Raw genomic sequence first — 19,812 nt, 5'->3', positions numbered from 1 at the left:
TAGAGTTCAAGGTATGCCAGCTTGGTATACGGAATGAGTTCCAGAATAGCCAGAGCTACACAAGGATAATTTGTCTCTGGAAAAAAATTTTAAATTCCTGCACTGGATGGATGAACATTTCTATGTACTGGTAGTCATCAAACATGACTGAAAACTATTCTAGGGCTGGAGAGATGGCTTGGCAGTTAAGAGCACTGTCTGCTCTTCCAGAGTTCAATTCCCAGCTCACAACCATCTGTAATGGGATACGATGCCCTCTTCTGGTGTGTCTGAAGACAGCTAAAGTGTACTCACATAAATAAAATAAATAAACAAATCTGGTGATCCTTTCATTAACCTAACTTGATCTGAAACTCTGAGGTGAACATCATAAGACTGAATGCCCAAAGGCAAAAACCTCCGAAAATGGACCCATCCCAATCTCCCAGTGACTGGCTTCCCCTATGCTGTTCATCTGCATTTACCATGCCCATCTGTTCACCTGGCAGTAAGTTCCATAATCAGACTCAATGTTAAATGTTCCTAAAATACCGAATGGCTGAGAAGCACCTAAAGAAATGTTCAACATCCCTAGTCATCAGGGAAATGCAAATCAAAACAACCCTAAGATTCCACCTCACACCAGTCAGAATGGCTGAGATCAAAAACTCAGGTGATAGCAGATGCTGGCGAGGATGTGGAGAAAGAGGAACACTTCTCCACTGTTGGTGGGGTTGTAAGCTGGTACAACCACTCTGGAAATCAGTCTGGCGGTTCCTCAGAAAATTGGACTTAGTACTACCTGAGGACCCAACTACACCACTCCTGGGCATATACCCAAAAGTAGCTCCAATATCTAACAAGGACACATGCTCAACAATGTTCATAGCAGCCTTATTTATAATGGCCAGAAGCTGGAAAGAACCCAGATGACCTTCAACAGAGGGATGGATACAGAAATTGTGGTACATATACACAATGGAGTACTACTCAGCTATTAAAAACAATGACTTCATGAAATTCCTAGGCAAATAGAACTTGAAGCAATTATCCTGAGTGATGTAACCCAGTCACAAAAGAACACTCATGGTATGCACTCCCTTATAACCAGATACTAGCCAAGAAACCATCCACAGACCTTATGAAGCTCAGAAATAAGGAAGACCAGAATGTGAATGCCTCAGTCCTTCTTAGAAGGGAGAACAAAACAGGGGGGGAAATATAAGGTCAAATAGAGGAGCAGGGATTGAAGAAAAGATCTACAGAGACTGCCTCACCTGGAGAACCACCCCATATGCAGCCACCAAACCCAAGCACTATTGCTGATGCCAAGAAGTGTTTACTGGCAGGAACCAGACATGGATGTCTCCTCAGAGGCTCTCCCAGAGTTATATAGATACAGATGAGGATATTTTCAGTTAACCATCAGACTGAACACGGGGACCCCATTGAAAGAGCTAAAGAAAGGACTGAAGGAGCTGAAAGGTTTGCAACCTCATAGGAAGAACAACATCATCAACCAGCCAAGGCACTGAAGTGGAGAGGGTGATTGGGAGAGGGAGCACCTTCATGGAAGCAAGCTGAGGGGGAAGAGAGAAGGGAGGAGGGGGGAAGGGTATAACATTTGAAATGTAAAAACAGAGACTATCCAATAAAACTGAAAAAAATAAGTGTTCCTAAATTCTGTGGACCATCCTAGCAAAATTAACACATTCAAGAGAAAGTCATGGGCCCCTCAACAGGCCAGTCAGAGGGGGAAGGACATAGGATAATCTACTTGTGATTGGCATTTGAAGTAGCACACAGGTACCCATAGTATCTGACTGAAACAACAGCTGCTATCAGAAACGAATCCCAAGACACCCAGTGAGGTCTCCAGATTATTGACTGTCCCTGTATATCCGGCATCAAACCTGTAGCATTTAAATTAATTTCATAACCTTGATTATGTGCTGCTTGCCTGAGAGATCTTTGGTAGCTGACCTTGATAAAATATTACCATGTGTTTGACTAGAGACTTACAACATCCATCCTTGGAAGAGGAAAAGGATGAAAACAAAAGAAATGATTAGTCCAGAACCTAAATTCTTATTTTATTAGTGTGAAATGTCCATATTGCTTCAAGATTACCAGTTTCTCGGTCATGTTCAGTGGATCTCCAGTGTAGGTTACCCAAGTGTGCGAGCCTACAGGAGCAAAGGGCAGACTCACAGAAGGGTGTTTCCTTATGAAATCAATACTAACAAGCTATGTGAGTGCCTGAACGTATGCTTTCTCAGTCTTAAGTTCAGTTACTTTTCCAAGACAATGTGAGGATACTTGGTTTCGTAGTGTATACAACAGTGACCTTTTATCAGTTGTCAATAAAGCTTTATTAATAGATGAAAACAGCAACAACCCTGAAATATAGTGTGGAGTTCATGTGACTCCACATGTAGGGAAGGGTCTGGTTGTCCTATCTGTCTTATCTACTATGAAGGCTTCCTCTCTTTGTATGCACTCTGGGCCTTCTGAGCCTGAACTAAATGGCAGCTCAAAGCTGTTCAGGGCAAGCTGACTAGCTAGAGCTAGACCAGCCAGAACTGCCAAGTACTGTATTCAACAAGAAATCCTGCCTTAGGAAGGAAAGAGAGAAGAGATCAAGAAAGACATTTGGCATCAACTTTAAGCCCTCAAATACAAAGGAAGACACACACACACACACACACACACACACACACACACGCACACACGCACGCACACGCACTCAAACATATACACAGGCACACACACCAAAAATACAAATACACAAAATTGACCTTCAGAATATAAACCATTCTCTCTTCTTCCTCTCCACTCATACATATATAGTCTCATTTAAGGCTCAGAACAACTCTATCAGGTGAGACAGCCCGCGGAGGCTTCCCAGACTAGCAAAAATCAAGTACTAATGGAGAGCTGTGACAGAAATTTGATTTTCTTCTTCCTTCCTCGTAATCTGAGTACAGGGACAAGATCTCAGGACCTGGCCCTAAAGAGTTTAAATGAAGCTCTGCACCCGAGGGTCTTGACTGGAGAGATTCATCCATCGTCCACAGTAGCAGGAAAGATGTGTGCCCGCACAGTATGACTATATTAACAGTCTGCCCTTCAATTCACTTCCAAGAAATTGCTCAAAACCTCGGGTCCCCACAGAAACCCAAGTGAAATGTTGCTAGTCCTCCTCAGTTGGTAATGAAGTTATTATTAAAGATCGGGCTCCATGAGATACCTACTGGACCTGATAAGCAAGGCCAGTCTCTGTAGACTGAGAGGGTAAAAGGCAGTTCACCCTCCAACACTGTGCCCTGTGGTTAGCTTAAAGGAAAGGGAGAAAACACTGTGTGTGAGCACCCAGTCTCAGTATAGACACAAGAGTTATCCATGTTTTCAACCAGGGGCTGGAACTAGATGCTCTCCAAGAATGGCAAAATAAAATTCAATCAATTCCCTGTGTTCTTTGCTACATGCAGAAGTTATTTGTAAGATACTTTCCAGACCAAAAGGTAGAATAAAGCTCGGCATTAAGGCCTGAAGAAGCACCTGTCTGGAAAAGGATAGCATAAATCTGAAGAAAGAGACAGAACTGAGTTGTCACTGTTTGAATGTAAGACATCTCTCATAGGCTGGTATTTGCACGCTCATTTCCCCAAAGTGCAGAACGGATAAGCTATGGAACCTTTAGGAGTGCCGAGGTAGCAGAAGTAGATTACCAGGGACAGGTCTCTGAAGGTTACATCCAGGCCCTGGTTCCTACCACACCTTGGTGTAGTCTGACTCCTGATTCGCCATCCTTTCTTTGCCAGGATGCACTGAAACCTCAAGCCAAAAAGGGTCTTCATCCCTTAAACTGTCAAGTCCTAGCTTAGTCACAGTGATGCAAAAGTAACTGGATACACTATTCAAATGCAAGAATCCAGAACCACTTCTTTATAATTGGCTGGAGAGCCACTGGAATGGGGGACTTGACATTCCAGACCCCAAGCTACACATGATGGCTCACACCCATAATCCCAACATCGGGAGGCTGAGGCCACATGGTGAGTTCCATGCCAGCCTGAGCTCCAGAGTAGGACTCTGACTCAAAGCAAAGACCTCAGAGAAAAGCAACCAGAAATACACAGCAGGCAGTCCTTAGGCTAGAACAATGACAACTCTGAAGAAGAATCATAAATAAGACAGAGAGAGAAAAGAGGTAGGGAGGGAAGGAGGGAGGAAGGAAAAAAGGAAGGAAGTCAGGCAGGCAAGATCAATCTTCTAAGAAGCCCATGCCTCCCTTAGAACTGACAGAAATCAAGCTGGGCATGGTGGAGCGTACCTACAATCCAGGCCCAGCCGGCCACTGTTGTCACGCAGGAACCACAGTGCCATAAGCCAACGGCTTGGCTCATCATCTTGGTCTTGCCACAGAAGGAGCACGTGTACTTGGCATGCGGGCTTATTTCAATTTCCTTCCCCATTTTCCAGACGGAGGCACCAGAGCAGGTCCCGTACTTTCCGACAACCTTGACCTTCTTGGTGCATTTAGCCTTATCGCCGGAACCAAAGCTGAAGCAAAAATTTCTTAAGTAGAAAACTGATCTAAGAGCAAAAGGTCAGGCAAATTTTCTATAAGAAATTTCTATAAGACTGCCAAGACCATTGCAAACCACACAGACTGTCTCCAAACCAAAAAAAAAAAAAAAAAAGAAAACAACAAAAAACTTGTTTTATAGCAGAACTACAAATGAGAGATATTACTTTTAATTATATATAATATCATATATAATATATAATAATATACATAAATATATATGTATCTTTCATGCAAAAATATTTAAAATTAGAAGACTAAAGTCACATTTCTAAGGTATCTTCTAGAAGGCAGGTATGTTAATGTATTTTAAAGCAATGTTTTGTTTTGTTTTTCATCTAAAACTGATAAAACTGAGACATTCTTTTCTTTTTTTTAAATAGTATTCTCTGAAATGGTGGCATTTTTTAATATATAGTTTTTATTTATTTTATTTATGAGTACACTGTAGCTGTCTTCAGACACATCAGAAGAGGGCATCAGATCCCATTACAGATGGTTGTGAGCCACCATGTGGTTGCTGGGATTTGAACTCAGTACCCCTGGAAGAGCCGTCAGTGCTCTAACCACTGAGCCATCTCTCCAGCCCTGAGACATTCTTAGTAATTTCTGATCAAGACTGACATAAAGGGGATGAGTGAAGGTGGCTGTCAGTTAAGTGTTTACCACATGAGGAGGTGAGTTTAATCCCCAGACTCATGAAAAGCTAAGCAAGACAGCATGTGCCTAGAACTCCCATGCTGAAGAAACAGACAAGAGAACTAGGCAGTGTGGCACAATCAGTGAGCTCTAGGTTCAGTGAGATATCCTGTCCCCAAAATAAAAGACAGTCATTGAGAAAGTACTTGACATTAACCTCCGGCCTACACACACACACACACACACACACACACACACACACACACACACACAGACATGAGTTTATCTCAGTGGTTTGGTACTTGCCACATATTCAATATGTTCAATCATCAACACTGCCCAACTCAACTTCAGTAAAAAAAAAAAAAAAAAAAAGCCAAGACTCTTCAAAAACAAAATTAATTTTAAGCCAATTTTATTTAAAACTGCATATGTAAATAGGCCAAATAACACTCAGACAAGATATCTGCAACTTTTTTAAACATTGTAGTCCAAAAAGACTAATACTTACAGCTGATTCAGCTCACAGGAGTGTCTCTTCCCAAGCAGCAGAGCTGTTTCTAGAAACATTTTACCAATACCACTAATAGGTAACAGAGTCTTAGAGCCACAGGCCACAACCCTGTGCTCATGGAGTTTCTTGTCTAGACAGACAGGAAGCAGAGAGAGCAGACAAAAGGAGCTGCCTCCAAGTCCACACTTTTAGTTTTACAAAAGTAACTGTTGACCTACATCATCACACATTGAAATAAGAAAGCCAAGGAAACATTTTAGCAACCATATACCCAATGTGGCATATCTATGTCTGAGGCTGGGGACTGACTGATTAGGGCTGAAGATAGATCTCTGGGGTAGATCCTAAAATAAGGGGGCATGCGGGGGGGGGGGGCTTATTTGTTCATTTTTATTTGTGTTCACTAGTGTTCCCACTCAAATTTAACGAGAAACACATATGCCTCTAGGCCACCTGTACCACACTGCTCTCTTAACTGGAAGGTTGGCTCATTCATACCCTAGAGTTTCTCTAGTTGCACAGTCTAGCGTCAGGCTCAGCAGCTCTTGCTGCTGAACTGATGCACAAACTCAGACAGTGTGTAGACAGTTCCCCATCCTACTGCAGGGTCCATGCTGATGAAGTCGTTCAGGTTCATTTTGGAGTCTAGAAAAGAACAAGAAAGAAGCATCGGCTGAAACAAATTTCAGGTGAGCAGAGGCAGAAGAACCCAGAGACCTAAGGGGTGAGGGGGTCCATCCAAACAAACAAGAGCTCAAGTTCACTCTTGCAATGTTCTTGCCTCAAGCACACAGCAATCACTTCAAGACACGGCATCATATCAGCCTATGGAAGGATGCTCCAGCGTGTAATGGCCACCAGTCTTTACAAATATCAAGGTTGTGCAAGAAGGGAAGAAAGGGAACTATCAGCGACTGGGGGAAACAAAGAAAGATGATAAGTAAATGCCAAGCCCCTGAGTTAGATTCTGCACCAGAAATAAGAAATGAGTGAGAAGCCCTGAAGACCGAACAGTATTATCACTAATGTTTCTATGGTTACATGCTACTGTTAACACCAAAGACGTAGAGAGGTGGCTCACAGCCATCTGTGACTCCAGACCAGGATCTGGTGCTCTCTTCTGACTGGCCACTGGACATATAGGGTATACTGACATACATGCAGGCAAAACCCCCATGTGCATTTAAAAATTGAAAATAAAGACAACTTTTGAAGAAGAAAAGTTAAGACTAAGGGAAGCTAAGGGAGGATTATGTAAGAACTCTGTCCTACTTAGCAAACTTTCTGGAAGCCTAAAATTATTTAAAAATCAAAGGCTATAGAAAGGGTGCATACATAATCAAACTACCAGTTTCCAAGCTTAATGGGCAAGTTACAGGAAATCAAAGGGACAGCAAGGTCAGTCACAAACAGCAAGTTGTCACTCCTATTTCCAGTGTCTTCGATATAAATAGCAAGGGAAGAGCAATATGTATATTAAAAACACTCTTAAGGGAACAGGAGAGATGGCTCAGTGGCTAAACACACTAGGTGCCACTGCAAGGGACCCAGGTTCAGTTCCTAGCACTCACATGCAAGAAAGCTAGGGAGGTGGCTCAGCGGTCAAGAGCATTTGTTCTTACAGAGGACCAGGTTTGAGTCCCAGTGCCTAGATGGTGGCTCATAACTCAAATTCCAGAGAGCCAATGCCATTTGACCTCCTCAACACCATGTGGTGTACACACACACAAGCAAAACATTTATATATATAATCTTAAAAGTAAAAGAGAAAAGGGAAAACAGTATAATTACATCTTAGCTTAAAAAAATACCTACAATTTTAAAACAAATAACAACAAAAAAAAAATCTTTGATTTGTCTGTTTGTTTCTATTTTTGTTTTCCAAGACAGGGTTTCTTTGAGTGTAGTCCTGACTGCCCTAAAACTTGATTTATAGATCAGGCTGGCCTCAAACTCAGAGATCTTCCTGCCTCTGCCTCCCAAGTGCTAAGACTAAAGGTATGTGCCACCACAGCCTAGCTATCAATTTTTTTTTTAAGAAAATAAAATACTTTTTAAATGTTTTTATTTATTGAGAGTTTCATATGATGTATTCTTGCCATATTCTTTCTCTTCCTACAACTCCTCCAAAATTCCCCCAGAAAAAATATTCTTAAGAGACAGTGCAAAAAAGAGAGAGAGAGAGAGAGAGAGAGAGAGAGAGAGAGAGAGAGAGACAGTACAGGGGGTAGGGAGGCTGAATAGATGGTTCAGTGGTTAAGAGCACTGGCTGCTCTTCCAGAGGCCCTGAGTTCAATTCCCAGCATCCACATAATGGCTCACAACCATCTATGATGAGATCTGGTGCCCTATTCTGGCAGCAGGCATACATACATGCAAGTAGAACCCTATATACATAATAAAAATAAATATTTTAAAAGAGAGACAGTGCAGGGTTGTTCATGTGTGTGTATGGGGGGCTGTGCATCACATATGTGGAAAACAGAGGCTGACATCCAGTGTCTTCCTTGGCAGCTCTCCACCTCATGTTTTAAGAGAAGGCTTGTCATAGAACCTAAACTTCACTGGTCCAACTAGTGTAACCAGCTTCAGAGATCCACCCTTTCTGTGCTAGGATTAAAGATGCCAAAGCACGTCACACCTGGCTTCTCTGAGGGCACTGAAGACTCAAAGCACACACCTTTAATTCCAGCACTTGGGAGGCAGAGGTAGGCAGGTCTGTGAGTTCAAGGTCAGCCACGGCTACACAGAAAAACTCTGCCTCAAGGAGACAGGTAGAAAGAAGGGTGGCTCCAAATCAGGTCTTCATGTTTGTTTGGCAGGCATTAGACCAGCCTAGTCATCTTCCCAGTTCGCATTACCAATTACATTGGTATGAGCAGAAGCTAACTAAAGTAATGGCTTCTAATGAGCTACCATCAAAGCCAAAGGACTGATAAGGCCACGTGTGCTAAGGACCTACCGCATCTACATGAGAAATGGGTCCCTGCTGAAGGCACTATGTGCCCAGGCTAGCCCCTGGCAGTCACCTTCTCCTAACACAGCTTTCATAGTTCTCATGAGGAAGCAATCACAGTTTTTGTTGTGGTTTCTTTTCATTATGAAACTTCTTGCTGAGACTCAAAACTCAGTCGGAACCCTCATTAAGACTTTATACCCAGGGGCTAGAGAGATGGCTCAGTGGTTAAGAGCACTGACTGCTCTTCCAGAGGTTCTGAGTGGTGGTCACAACCATCTATAATAAGATCTGATGCCCTCTTCTGGTGTGTCTGAAGACAGCTACAATGTATTTATATATAATAAATAAGTAAGTAAATAAGTCTTTAAAAACAAAACAAAACAAAAAAAACCTTCAAAACCTTCAAATATGCTAGCTATTTTATGCTTTCTTCCCCAAAGAGCTACTGATGCCTTTACCCTGTTTCTACAGAATCCTGCCCAGCCTACAGGCCACTTTCCTGTGGACTGCATTAGCCAAGTGATGGGATAATCTCACCTATAACTGGAATGGTATGAACAGTTTACAATCATAGATAATGTCTCAAAAGCATATGGATGCCTAGCAACCGTAAAAAGGGTGACCAGTCTGCTATGTTCTTAACTCTCAAGACACCCTCAACTGGACTGCTGCCTAGAAACACAGAAAGGAAGTGAATGGCGTTATGAATTCTCTGAATACAGGTTTATTACAGGGTTACTCAAGTGACATCTCACATCAGGGGGATGCACCCAGGATTTCTTTTACCAGTAAATAAAACCCCACCATGGTGATCCCAGTAGGACACACTGGTGTGATGCCAGAATCCCAGCAGATGTTGACAACAACCAAGCAGTTGGCCACTGTCATGGCTTCTGTTCCTCAGCACTAACTCTCCTCAAGAGGACTTTTGCCCTCCAGTCCTGTTCTCTGTGCCTTAGCTGCTGAATATAGGTGGCCCAAGGACCAGTGCCTCGCTTATCCTCATTACCACTTGGGGAGCTGCTCCAAAGACACTAAGTGTAGAGAGGTGGACGTTGCTCATGCCTTTTGTCAAGCACTCCGAGGCAGAGGCAAGCAGGTTTCTGTGACTTAGAGGCCAGGCTGGTCTGGAGAGCAAGCTCCAAGACAGCCAAGGCTTCAAAGAGAAACCTTGTCTCGAAACAAAACAAAACAAACCTAAGAGGGACAGGGTTCTGAGCAATGACCAAGCAAAGCCCCTGGCTCACCTGCAGTTTCAATGCAAGGGTACTCTGGAGGAAGCTCTCTCCAGTTCCCACTGGGGTCCTTCATGTGAGACCGGTCAGAAGCAAAGTTCTTCAAGTAGGAGTCAGCACGAACCACTCTAAATTTCCTGCAGGTAAATCAACACATACTTATATCGGGGAGGTATCCCAGCTGACAGTCCAACTCATTGCTATATTGAACTCAGTTCTATGATATACACAAGGCTATTCGTGAGTTTTTGCACCAGTACTAATGTATACACATATATGTGGCTATTACCTATTAAACAAGCTGTAGGAAATGACTGAGACCCCAAGCTATAAAAGTACAGAGAGCAAATCTACCCAGTTGTTTTTTATCCTGGGGCACATCATACTGATAATACTGCATGGAAGGAGCAAAGGGTAGGAATTTCATTGTTGCCTTGAAACTTCCTTGATTTGGACAACAATGGCCATGCTCACACTCCAGCAACAAGAGAAAAAACCTTCAACACATCTGAAACAAAATGTTGATAAACTCATCACACATTTTTCTTAATACATGCATGTCTGTATCTGTGTGTGAGAGAGATTCTGTGTGTGTGTGTGTGTGTGCACGCGCGCGCGTGTTCAAAGGTAATCTATAGATACCAATTCTCTCTTTCCACCATGTAGATCCCAGGGATGGAATTCAAGCTTGGCAGGTCGTCACCACAGTAACATGTATAATGCCACCAACCCTCTGTACAATAAGGAACCTTTAAAGCTTTAAGATGCTCTTAAGCTCTTGTCCAACAAGCACACCAATAATGCAGAAAGAGGAGGAAGGAGACAGGAGAAGGGAGGGGAAGCAATGGAAGGGGAGGGGAGAAAAAAGGAAAAGACTGAGAAAAGGAGAGGAAGGGAGGGAAGAGGAGGGAGGCAGAGAGGACGTCTGTCTTACTTCAGAAAGTCAGTAACTCAGTACTGAATTTCCTCACCTCCTAAACTGTGGATGAATGTCATCATCAGACTTAAGGGCATCTTCTATGTAAATGTCGAAAGGGCAGGGAAATGGCAAAATAGTATCAAGATCATAAATGAAGCTCTGTCCTTCCCTTGCGACATGAAGCAGAACGACATGATAATCCTAGGAACAATAATCACTGAGGTTAACCCAGTCAGCGTGGGACGGCAGATTCCAACATTACAGGGTCAGTGCACAGCTGTCAGGCTGACGCCAACACCAAAGCTAAATGACAATAAAACACAAAGCCGCAATACTGAAAAAAGGCCAGTGACTGGGTCGTGGCTAAGCAATCAGTGTGTCACACACTGTTCCATGGTATCCCATGTTCTATAGTTCAACAGAAAAACTAACTGTAGGACATACATGTATTTTGTATTATATTTTAAAATTTGATCACCTTCTGAATGACATGTGCATTCAGAAGCACACACGTATTCATACATATGATTGCCAAAGGAGAGGCTACAAAGATATCTTCCACACTTTGGATCTCCGATATCCCCCAAACCCCAGCAAGCTTACTTATCAGGGTGGCAATAGAAAGGTAGTGGAGGCAGTTTGGATGTAGTGGCACACACTTTAATCCCAACACTCAAGAGTGGGTCCCTGTGAGTCCAAGGCCAGCCTGAGGTACAATGCAGAGTTCCAAGCCAGCCAGAACTACATTCTAAGAAACAAAAACGCAGTGAAGCCTACCGAGAAGTCTCCTGGCCACTGGAGGTATATCCTTGAAGGAGATATTGGGAGCCCAGCCCTTTCCTCTTCTTTCTCTCCTTGGCCATAAGACAAATAGCTCTGCCTTCACCACATTCCTGCTTTACTACAGGCACAAATGCAGAGCCAAACAGTCATGGATTGAAACCAGAAATGAGCACAAAATAAACCTTCCCTCTACTGTTCATCTCCAGTGCTGCTCACAGTGACAGGAAGTAAGTGGATCTCCAAACTGCTAACAGTGGGGGCTTCCCAAAGTTAGTGCAGAAAAGGATGTGACTTTCCAATGGAGCTACCTCTTACTCTCCCAGATACAAAGCACTGCCAGCACCAGCTGACGGCAAGGAGGATATAGAACTCTCAAGAAACACATGTATGCAGGCTGGTGCTTCAAACCCGGGAGAAAATGCACCAGAATACCGGTTGAGCTTAAAAGCGCACTAACAGCACCTGCCGTTCTTACAGCACCTCGGGTTCCTCAGCATGCTAAGGCTTTCCCTATGAGATGGAAAGCTATCCACACAGGAAACACTGTGCGCCCACTGCTCCCTGCAGTTCCACCCCAGTTAAGGAAAGCAGAATGCAGTCTACCCAGGGTACTCCGCCCTCAGGATGTTAGGAGCTGCTGCCCCCTAACAGTCCCACCTCCTCCTGGCCTGCTGACCTTTGCATTTTCCTCCACCACAGCAGCCCTGTTTTCCAACTACCAGTCACCTTTACCTAGGACTTAGTGAAGAACAGGAAATCTTGAGTCGGAGATGACTCAGCAGGAAAAGGAACCAGGTTCAACTTCAACCCACCTAAAAAGCCTATGGATGTGGCGTTGAACATCTGCAATCCCAGCACTCCTGCAGCGAGGTGCAAGGTGCAGACAGGCCTGAAAGTGCACAGGCCAGCGAGCCCAGAGTCTGCAGTATGGCAACAGAAACAAAAGAAACTCTGCCTCCACAAAGCAGGTGAGAAGCAACACTACAAAGTTGTGCTTTCACCTCTGTGCGTACCTGCTACACACACAACCAACAAATAACAAATTCAATATTCAGAAAAATACTAAGCTGGGTATGATAGAGACAGAGAGACAGACAGACAGAGAATAAGAGCAGGCGAGCACACTGCAGCCTTCTTTAGATAAACTAACACAGCAACTTATACTTTTAGTCAGTCTCCAGATCAGTCAAACGTGAAGTCAGACTATATGTAAAAAGCTCCTAATGCAGCCTGGGTACAAGACTGGGAAGAAATCACAAATTTTTCTTACACTGGACATTTATAGAAATGACTAAAAGCCAGACCTGGTGACCCACATCTCTAAACCCAGCACTTGGGAGATTGGACAGAAGGCTCAGGCCTCTGATTCCCTGTGTAATTCTGTACTCGTCAACATTTCTCAGCTCCAGAAACCTGCCACAAACAACCTAAGTGAGCAAATGTTTATTTTGGCTCATGGGTTCAGAGATTACAGTCAACCAACCCTATGGGAAAGTCACAATGATGGCAACAGGAATAGGACGTAATTGTTCCTCATGTGACAACTGGCTGGGAGGAAGAGAAAAAGAGAACACATTTCATACCACAAGTAGGTAGAACCTTCAGGGCCCAGTCCCAGTAACACATTTCTAGCTAGGCCTCGGGTCTCAAGGGTTCCACAATTTCACAGAGCAGCATCCTCACCTAGGGAACAGGAATTCAAACACTATGGCCTACAGAGGACATTTCATACACAAACCATTATAGACTTAGAAAACCATATGCGTTTCTACCACAGACAGAATATCCTTTCTCAGGAGATCTTTGTATTGACAACTGTCATAGCCTTTCTGGAGTGAGCCTTCAATTCTGCTTTACTACAGCACATTGGCCATTCAGAGGCCACACAGAACAATGCCCCAGAGACGCTCAGGCGGCCATCTTACCCAGATCACAGGTCCATTCTCAGGTCTTGCCTGCTGTTTCCAAATAGGTACCTACAAAATATAGTATATCTGTGAGTTTCACTCAGATCCTTGTAAATCCTCCAAAGCAGTACACTGATGAACAACAAACTGCTCATAAGTGGATAGTACTTGCTGTTCTTGCAGAGGATCCAGGATTTGTTCCCAGCATCCACATGGCAGCCTAACAAACATCTCCAGTTCCAAGGAATCCAACCTCTCTGACTTCTGTAGGCACAGTGCACACAAAACACCCATACATGTTACCCATCCCATACCTCCCCCCAAAATCTGTCAAGCATGCTTGCACACACCTACATTTTTTTAAACATTTATTTATTCTATTTATATAAGTACACTGTAGCTGTATGCAGACATACAAGAAGAGGGCATCAGATCCCATTACAGATGGATATAAGCCACCATGTGGTTGCTGGGAATTAAACTCAGGACCTCTGGAAGAGCAGTCAGTGCTCCTAACCACTGAGCCATCTCTCCAGCCCTTGTACACACCTTTAATCCCAACACTCAAAAGCAGAGGCAGGTGGTTCTCTGTGAATCTGAAGCCAACCTGGTATACACAGTGAGTTTCAGGCCAGCCAAGGCTACATAGTAAAATCCTATTTCAGAAAAAAAAAATTAAGTTAACTAAATTAAATTTAAAAATCAAAAATGTTGGGGTTGGAGAGATAGAAAGATGGCTTGGCAGTTAAGCTGCTCTTCCAGAGGGCCCAGGTTCAATTCCCAGGACCCACAACCCACATGGCAGTTTACAACGGTCTAGAACTCCAGTTCCAGAGGATCTGACACCCTCACAGTGACATCCATGCAGTCAAAACACCAATGCGCATGAAGTAAAAATAAATATTTTTTAAAAAATAAAAAATGTTTATATTTCTAAGCAATAAACATCAATGTGAAAGGATGAAATCCAAATCCTAAAGTGTAAGTATCTTTCATGGTGAAAATACTGCAGTGTCCTCCAGAGAGCAGAAAGGCCTGGATTAGGAGATAGAAGGCCAAGCAGGGTCAAGTCCTGCCTTCCCACTCAATTATTCATGAGACCTCTTTGCATTTTTCCTTCTTCTTCTTTTTTTTGTTTTTTTTTTTTTTTTGGTTTTTTTTTTTTTTTTTTTTTTTTTTTTTTTTGGTTTATTTTTCGAGACGGGGCTTTTCTGTATAGCCCAGGCTGTCCTAAAACTCTCTCTGTAGACCAGGATAGCCTTGAACTCATAGATCCACCTGCCTCTACCTCCACCTCCCAAGTACATCCACCACTGCCCAGCTTCCTTCTTCACCTTTTTTTATGTGGAGAAAGTTAGCAGGTCATGAAGGCACATGCCTGTAATCCCAGCCTTGGATACATGAGTGTGAGGCTAAAGTGCTTACGTAACATGAGCCCTGTCTCTAGAAACAGAAGCAAAGTCAATAAAATAAACCTGCCTATGACATAGAACTTCTATTAACCCCAAATAAGATGACATAAAGGACTGTTCCTAATGATTCACAAAAGTTTACTACAGCTCTATTTAACACCTCTACTTTAAATCTGAGTTACATGGCTCTAATAATACAATTTTTAAAAAGCTCTACGTACTGTTTGCTGTTCCAAAGCATGTTAGAACAGCACGGCCTCTGTGCTGCACTTGGCTTCTGAGGTCCCCCCGGACCTCACTTCATTTTGTCATCACTGACCAACTTACCATCTTCTTCTCATTTGATATGAAGACAGCATAGCATTCCTCCAACGGATACTGGTTTTGTGTTTTGATGTATTCACAGAGCTTCCAAATGTTTTCCTCACTGAAATAAAACAATTGTTTAATCAATATAATTACAAGTGAACAGCTGTCCCTTGGACTCAAACAAAAGATTGGTGAGAATATAACTAGAGAGGACCTTAACCATCTCATCTGACAGCCGGCAAACAGGTGGCTTTAGCACAGTCAACAGCTGCTAGTCAACCTGTACTGTGTGCACACATCCAGAGGGCCCTTACCTACCACAGAAGGCTGACTGTGGCCACTAAGACACTATGTCAGGACTCCAGAAGTTGAGACACCACTGGAATCCCAGCTTAATCACTAACAAGAGAAGCAGCTCTGCACTTCTGGCTTCTCTAAGCACTGCTTCTCTCCTCTGTAAAATCTACATTCTTACACCATGCTGTAACCCTCCACAAATCCCTGTACACGGGAGGCAGATCTCTTCCAGTTCAAAGCCAGGCTGGGCCACATAGTAAGGACCTGTTTTAAAAATAAATAGGGCTGGAAAGTTGGCTCGGTGATTAACTAAGAGTGACTAGTGTTCTTCAAGTTTGATTCGTAGCACATCATAGCTCACAACTGCCTGTAACTCCAGCCCCAGGGGGATCTGACACACTCACAAGCACAAACTCATATACACACTCACATACATATAAGAAATTAAAATAAACCAAAAACATTTCAATTTCGAAAATAAATACAGAAATCATTTTTAAAGTCCTTTTAGGAGCTGGGCAATGGTGGTATCTTTGATCCCAGCACTGCAGGGGCAGGGGCAGGGGCAGGGGCAGGGGCAGGGGCAGGGGCAGGGGCAGGGGCAGGGGCAGAGGCAGAGGCAGAGGCAGAGGCAGAGACAGGTAGATTCTGTATTTGAAGCTAGCGTGATCTACAGAATGGGTTCCAGGACAACCAGGGAAAAACAAAACAAACAAACAACAACAACAAAAACAAGGTTCTTTTAGAAACTGAAGTTCACCTTCCTATGCTCTGCTGTCCCAGGCAAATCTCTCCCTATGTAACAGGCCATTAGCTATCTGACATAGTCAGAACCTGCCTAAACAACAGTCAGGGTATCACACTGATTCCTTCCCGAGCATAGGTAAGAACAGGTACTCCTAGCTGACTTCACACCTTAGCCTCTGGGTTCCTATCTCTAGGTAAGGAATCACATACACCTCTGCTCAAAATGAGTCTCATGAATGCTCTACTCATGACACTCAGGGTGTCAAGACTAATTTCTACTCATCCACACCTCACTACCAGAGAAAGACAAAAACAGCATGCAGGAAATTCAAAAAGTTATATTAAATGAAAAATATTACAGAAATATGCTTTTTCTTTTTAAAAAAAGATTTATTTATTCATCTTATGTATGAGTACACTGTCCCTGTCTTCAGACACACCAGAAGAGGGCATCAGATCTCATTACAGATGGTTGTGAGCCACCATGTGGTTGTTGGGAATTGAACTCAGGACCTCTGGAAGAGCAGTCAGTGCTCCCAACTGCTGAGCCATCTCTCCAGCCTGAAATATGCTTTTTCTATCACATTTAGAGAGAGAGAGAGAGAGAGAGAGAGAGAGAGAGAGAGAGAGAGAGAGAGAGAGAGAGAGAGAGATTTATGCATGCCACAGTACATGTGTGGAAGTCAGAAAACTTTTCAGGGATTGTGGATCCCAGGATTGAACTCAGGCCCTCCGGTTTGCTGACCGGTACCTTTATCCCCACATCCCCTTTTAAGAAAGATTCACAGAGGGCAAAATAGCTCAGAGGGTAAAGGCCAAGCCTGAGACCTGCGTACACTCCTGGGGATCCAGGTGGTGAAGAGAGAACCAACTCAGGTTCAGTCTCATTCCTCAGACCAGCCATGGACTACTCACTCACACATGGTCCAGCTATGCTCTAGACAACCTTCTTCTCCCCACCATACCGAGTACTGTCCCACTGGTTTTGCTTGGAAGCCATCTGGATGAATAGGGGAGACACATGTAGGGAATCCACTCATAGAGAGGAAACTGCTTGTACCCCTCATTACAATGGTCCCAGATTCTTCTTGGGTATGATGTAAACAGAGAAGCCATTCTTCAGGCCCCCTGCTCTGAGCACACCCCATAAAATGTTTACCCAAGTTCTGTCTAGTCTACAGGCATTCTGAACTTAACCACAAGCATCTCCAAGGGCATATGAGACACAAATCATGGCTAAGTGCTTAGATAATGAATTAATGCTACAGATGGAAAGAGACATACAGGCAAAGCACCAATTTTTCATAGCTCTTTTTTTAATTAATTAATTTATTTATTCTATTTAAGTACACTGTAGCTATCTTCAGACACACTAGAAGAGGGCATCAGATCCCATTACAGATGGTTGTGAGCCACCATGTGGTTTCTGGGACTTGAACTCAGGACCTCTGGAAGAGCAGTCAGTGCTCTTAACCACTGAGCCATCTCTCCAGCACCCTTCATAGCTCTTTTGGAATTTTTTTATACTATAATTTACTTAGCTGACACAGCTCTTTTAGAATGTTTTCCAGCAGCTATCCAGAAAAAACTGTCTGGAGAGCAAACACAGCTCTTTTAGAATTTTTTTCTGGTTTTCTGATCTTGATCAGAAAACCCAAGAATTACTTTTCAAACTTTTCTAACAGGATTTCTGGTCAGAAAATCCATGAGCCATCCAAAGAGCTTTTAGGATTTTCATGGGCAGAGAGAGCTGTCTTGAGCAGAACGCTATTTGTCTCAACCAGAAAGTTTTCAGAATAGCAATTTTTGCTGTCTAGAGCAGCACATCAGAACAGAGAGAGAACAGTCTAGGAACCCATCTCAGCAGAACCCAGGCCACCAGCTTGGACCCACAATTTGACTTCAAGTAGTTTGTTTTCACTGCTCCCAAACACCCCTTCTTTCAGAAACCTGGACCTAGCAAAGGCTGGCCCTTGGCACTGCCAGAAAATGTATCTACATTGTTTACTGCTATATCCTCAACCAGCACACATTTCACATCCCTAAGAATATTTACTGAATAAATGGAAGTCACACAGTAGATGTTCCAGATAAAGACTTGGAAACCAGGTGGAGCAGATACATAATGAAACAGGTAAAAAGCAAGGACTCCCGGCGGCCACAAAGACTCCAGATTTCATTCCATCACTCGGTTTTGTGGTCTGGGACAAAGCACAATCATTCTATGGCTCAGCCTTTGTACTGTCAATAATTACCATAGAACCTGTCTCCAAGACATCGCTCTACCATCCGTTCCCAATCCGTGGGTCGTGGGGTTGAATATCAGATATTTACATTATGATTCATAACAGTAGCAAAAGTAGTTGTGAAATAGCAATGAATCACCACAACAGGAGGATCTGTATTAAAGGGTGGCAGCATTGGAAGGTTGAGAACCAGAGCAAGCACTTGGACTTGAGCTAAAGTGGTCAGAGCCGAATAAATGTTTAGTTCTTAGTCTCCTTGGTTGCATGACCAGGTAGAGGGGGTAAAAGTATATTTACATGATCCTGAGGTTTCTCATGGATTGGGGAAGCAGTCCCTACACAAAAGAAAGGTGAGGCCTGGGGGTAAAAAGCCAAGGTGAGCAGTGTTTGAGCTGCAGAGGCAGCCTAGAACACTAACCTCACAATCCTGAGGTCTTGTGTAAAACAGCAGCACCCTTCAGTGCCTCAGAGTTCTTCAAAGCTGCGATCATAACAGTACCTACCTCTTGGGATTACTGTGAGGTTCAACTGAGTTAATTTACACCATGCACCCAAAACAATGCTTGGTATATGGCAAGGACAGTGCAAATGCAACCATTATCATTATCCAGTTCAGTGATCAGGATAGCCAGTTGCCTGAACTGGATTTCCGGCTACTACAAACTCTGTGTCTCCACTGTTTTTAAAATTACAAAGACCTATACTTCAACCTGAAATAATACAGACTTCAACAGTTACCGTAGGGTCTCCAGCCTAACTCCCCTACCTTGTCCCTATGCACTAAGACGCCTCAACTCCACCCCACCTCCCAGGCTCAGCTATGGAGACCAGAAATGCGTTCTCTAGCCCCCTCATCCCGGCGCCAAACCCGGGCAGTGTAGGCCTGCAGCGCTCCGGGGAGGACCGGGAGAGGGACGCATGGCTGGCGGCGCGCGAAAACGCGCAGATTCCGGGCGACCGCGCCGGCGCTCTCACCAATAGCAGCTGCTGTAGACACACGCGTCCCGTGTAGGGCAGAGCGGCTGGTACGGCGGGGCCGCGGCGGCCGGGCCGTCCCCCTCCATAATCCGAAGCTGTGGCTCACAGAACAACTAAACAGCACGCTAGCCACAAATTGTCGCCAGTCTCCCAGGCGGAGAGGACAAGAGTCTACACCGCCAGGACAGTTTCCGGGTGGGCGGGACCCAGTGCAGCGTAGGGCGGAGCCCGGGATGACGAAGACTGCGTGGCTCCGGATGGGCGGGGCCTGGGAGAGTGAGTGGGGCCTGAGGTGGC

General features: G+C 43.9%; 1 protein-coding gene across 2 annotated transcripts; it reads right to left on the bottom strand.

The window, feature by feature from the left end:
* Positions 1-5,656: 5,656 nt before the first annotated feature.
* NTAQ1 (N-terminal glutamine amidase 1) lies at positions 5,657-19,684 on the bottom strand. Of its 2 annotated transcripts, none has more exons than XM_080909450.1 (6): positions 19,513-19,684; positions 15,266-15,365; positions 13,545-13,595; positions 10,889-11,037; positions 9,930-10,054; positions 5,657-6,368 (listed from the first exon to the last, which is right to left on the bottom strand). In XM_080909450.1, exons 1-6 carry the CDS (start codon positions 19,599-19,601, stop codon positions 6,259-6,261), a joined length of 624 nt encoding a protein of 207 aa, XP_080765576.1. In that variant the 5' UTR covers positions 19,602-19,684; the 3' UTR covers positions 5,657-6,258. The 2 variants fall into 2 exon arrangements, with proteins under 2 accessions (XP_080765576.1, XP_080765577.1); XM_080909451.1 differs by lacking the exon at positions 19,513-19,684 and adding an exon at positions 19,041-19,126.
* Positions 19,685-19,812: the final 128 nt, after the last annotated feature.

This window comes from Micromys minutus (assembly GCF_963924665.1).
Source record: "Micromys minutus genome assembly, chromosome: 33".
In the NCBI taxonomy this organism is placed as follows: Eukaryota; Metazoa; Chordata; class Mammalia; order Rodentia; family Muridae; genus Micromys; species Micromys minutus.
Note: the sequence above shows the minus strand (reverse complement) of the source record. Positions and strands in the feature narration are given on the sequence as shown.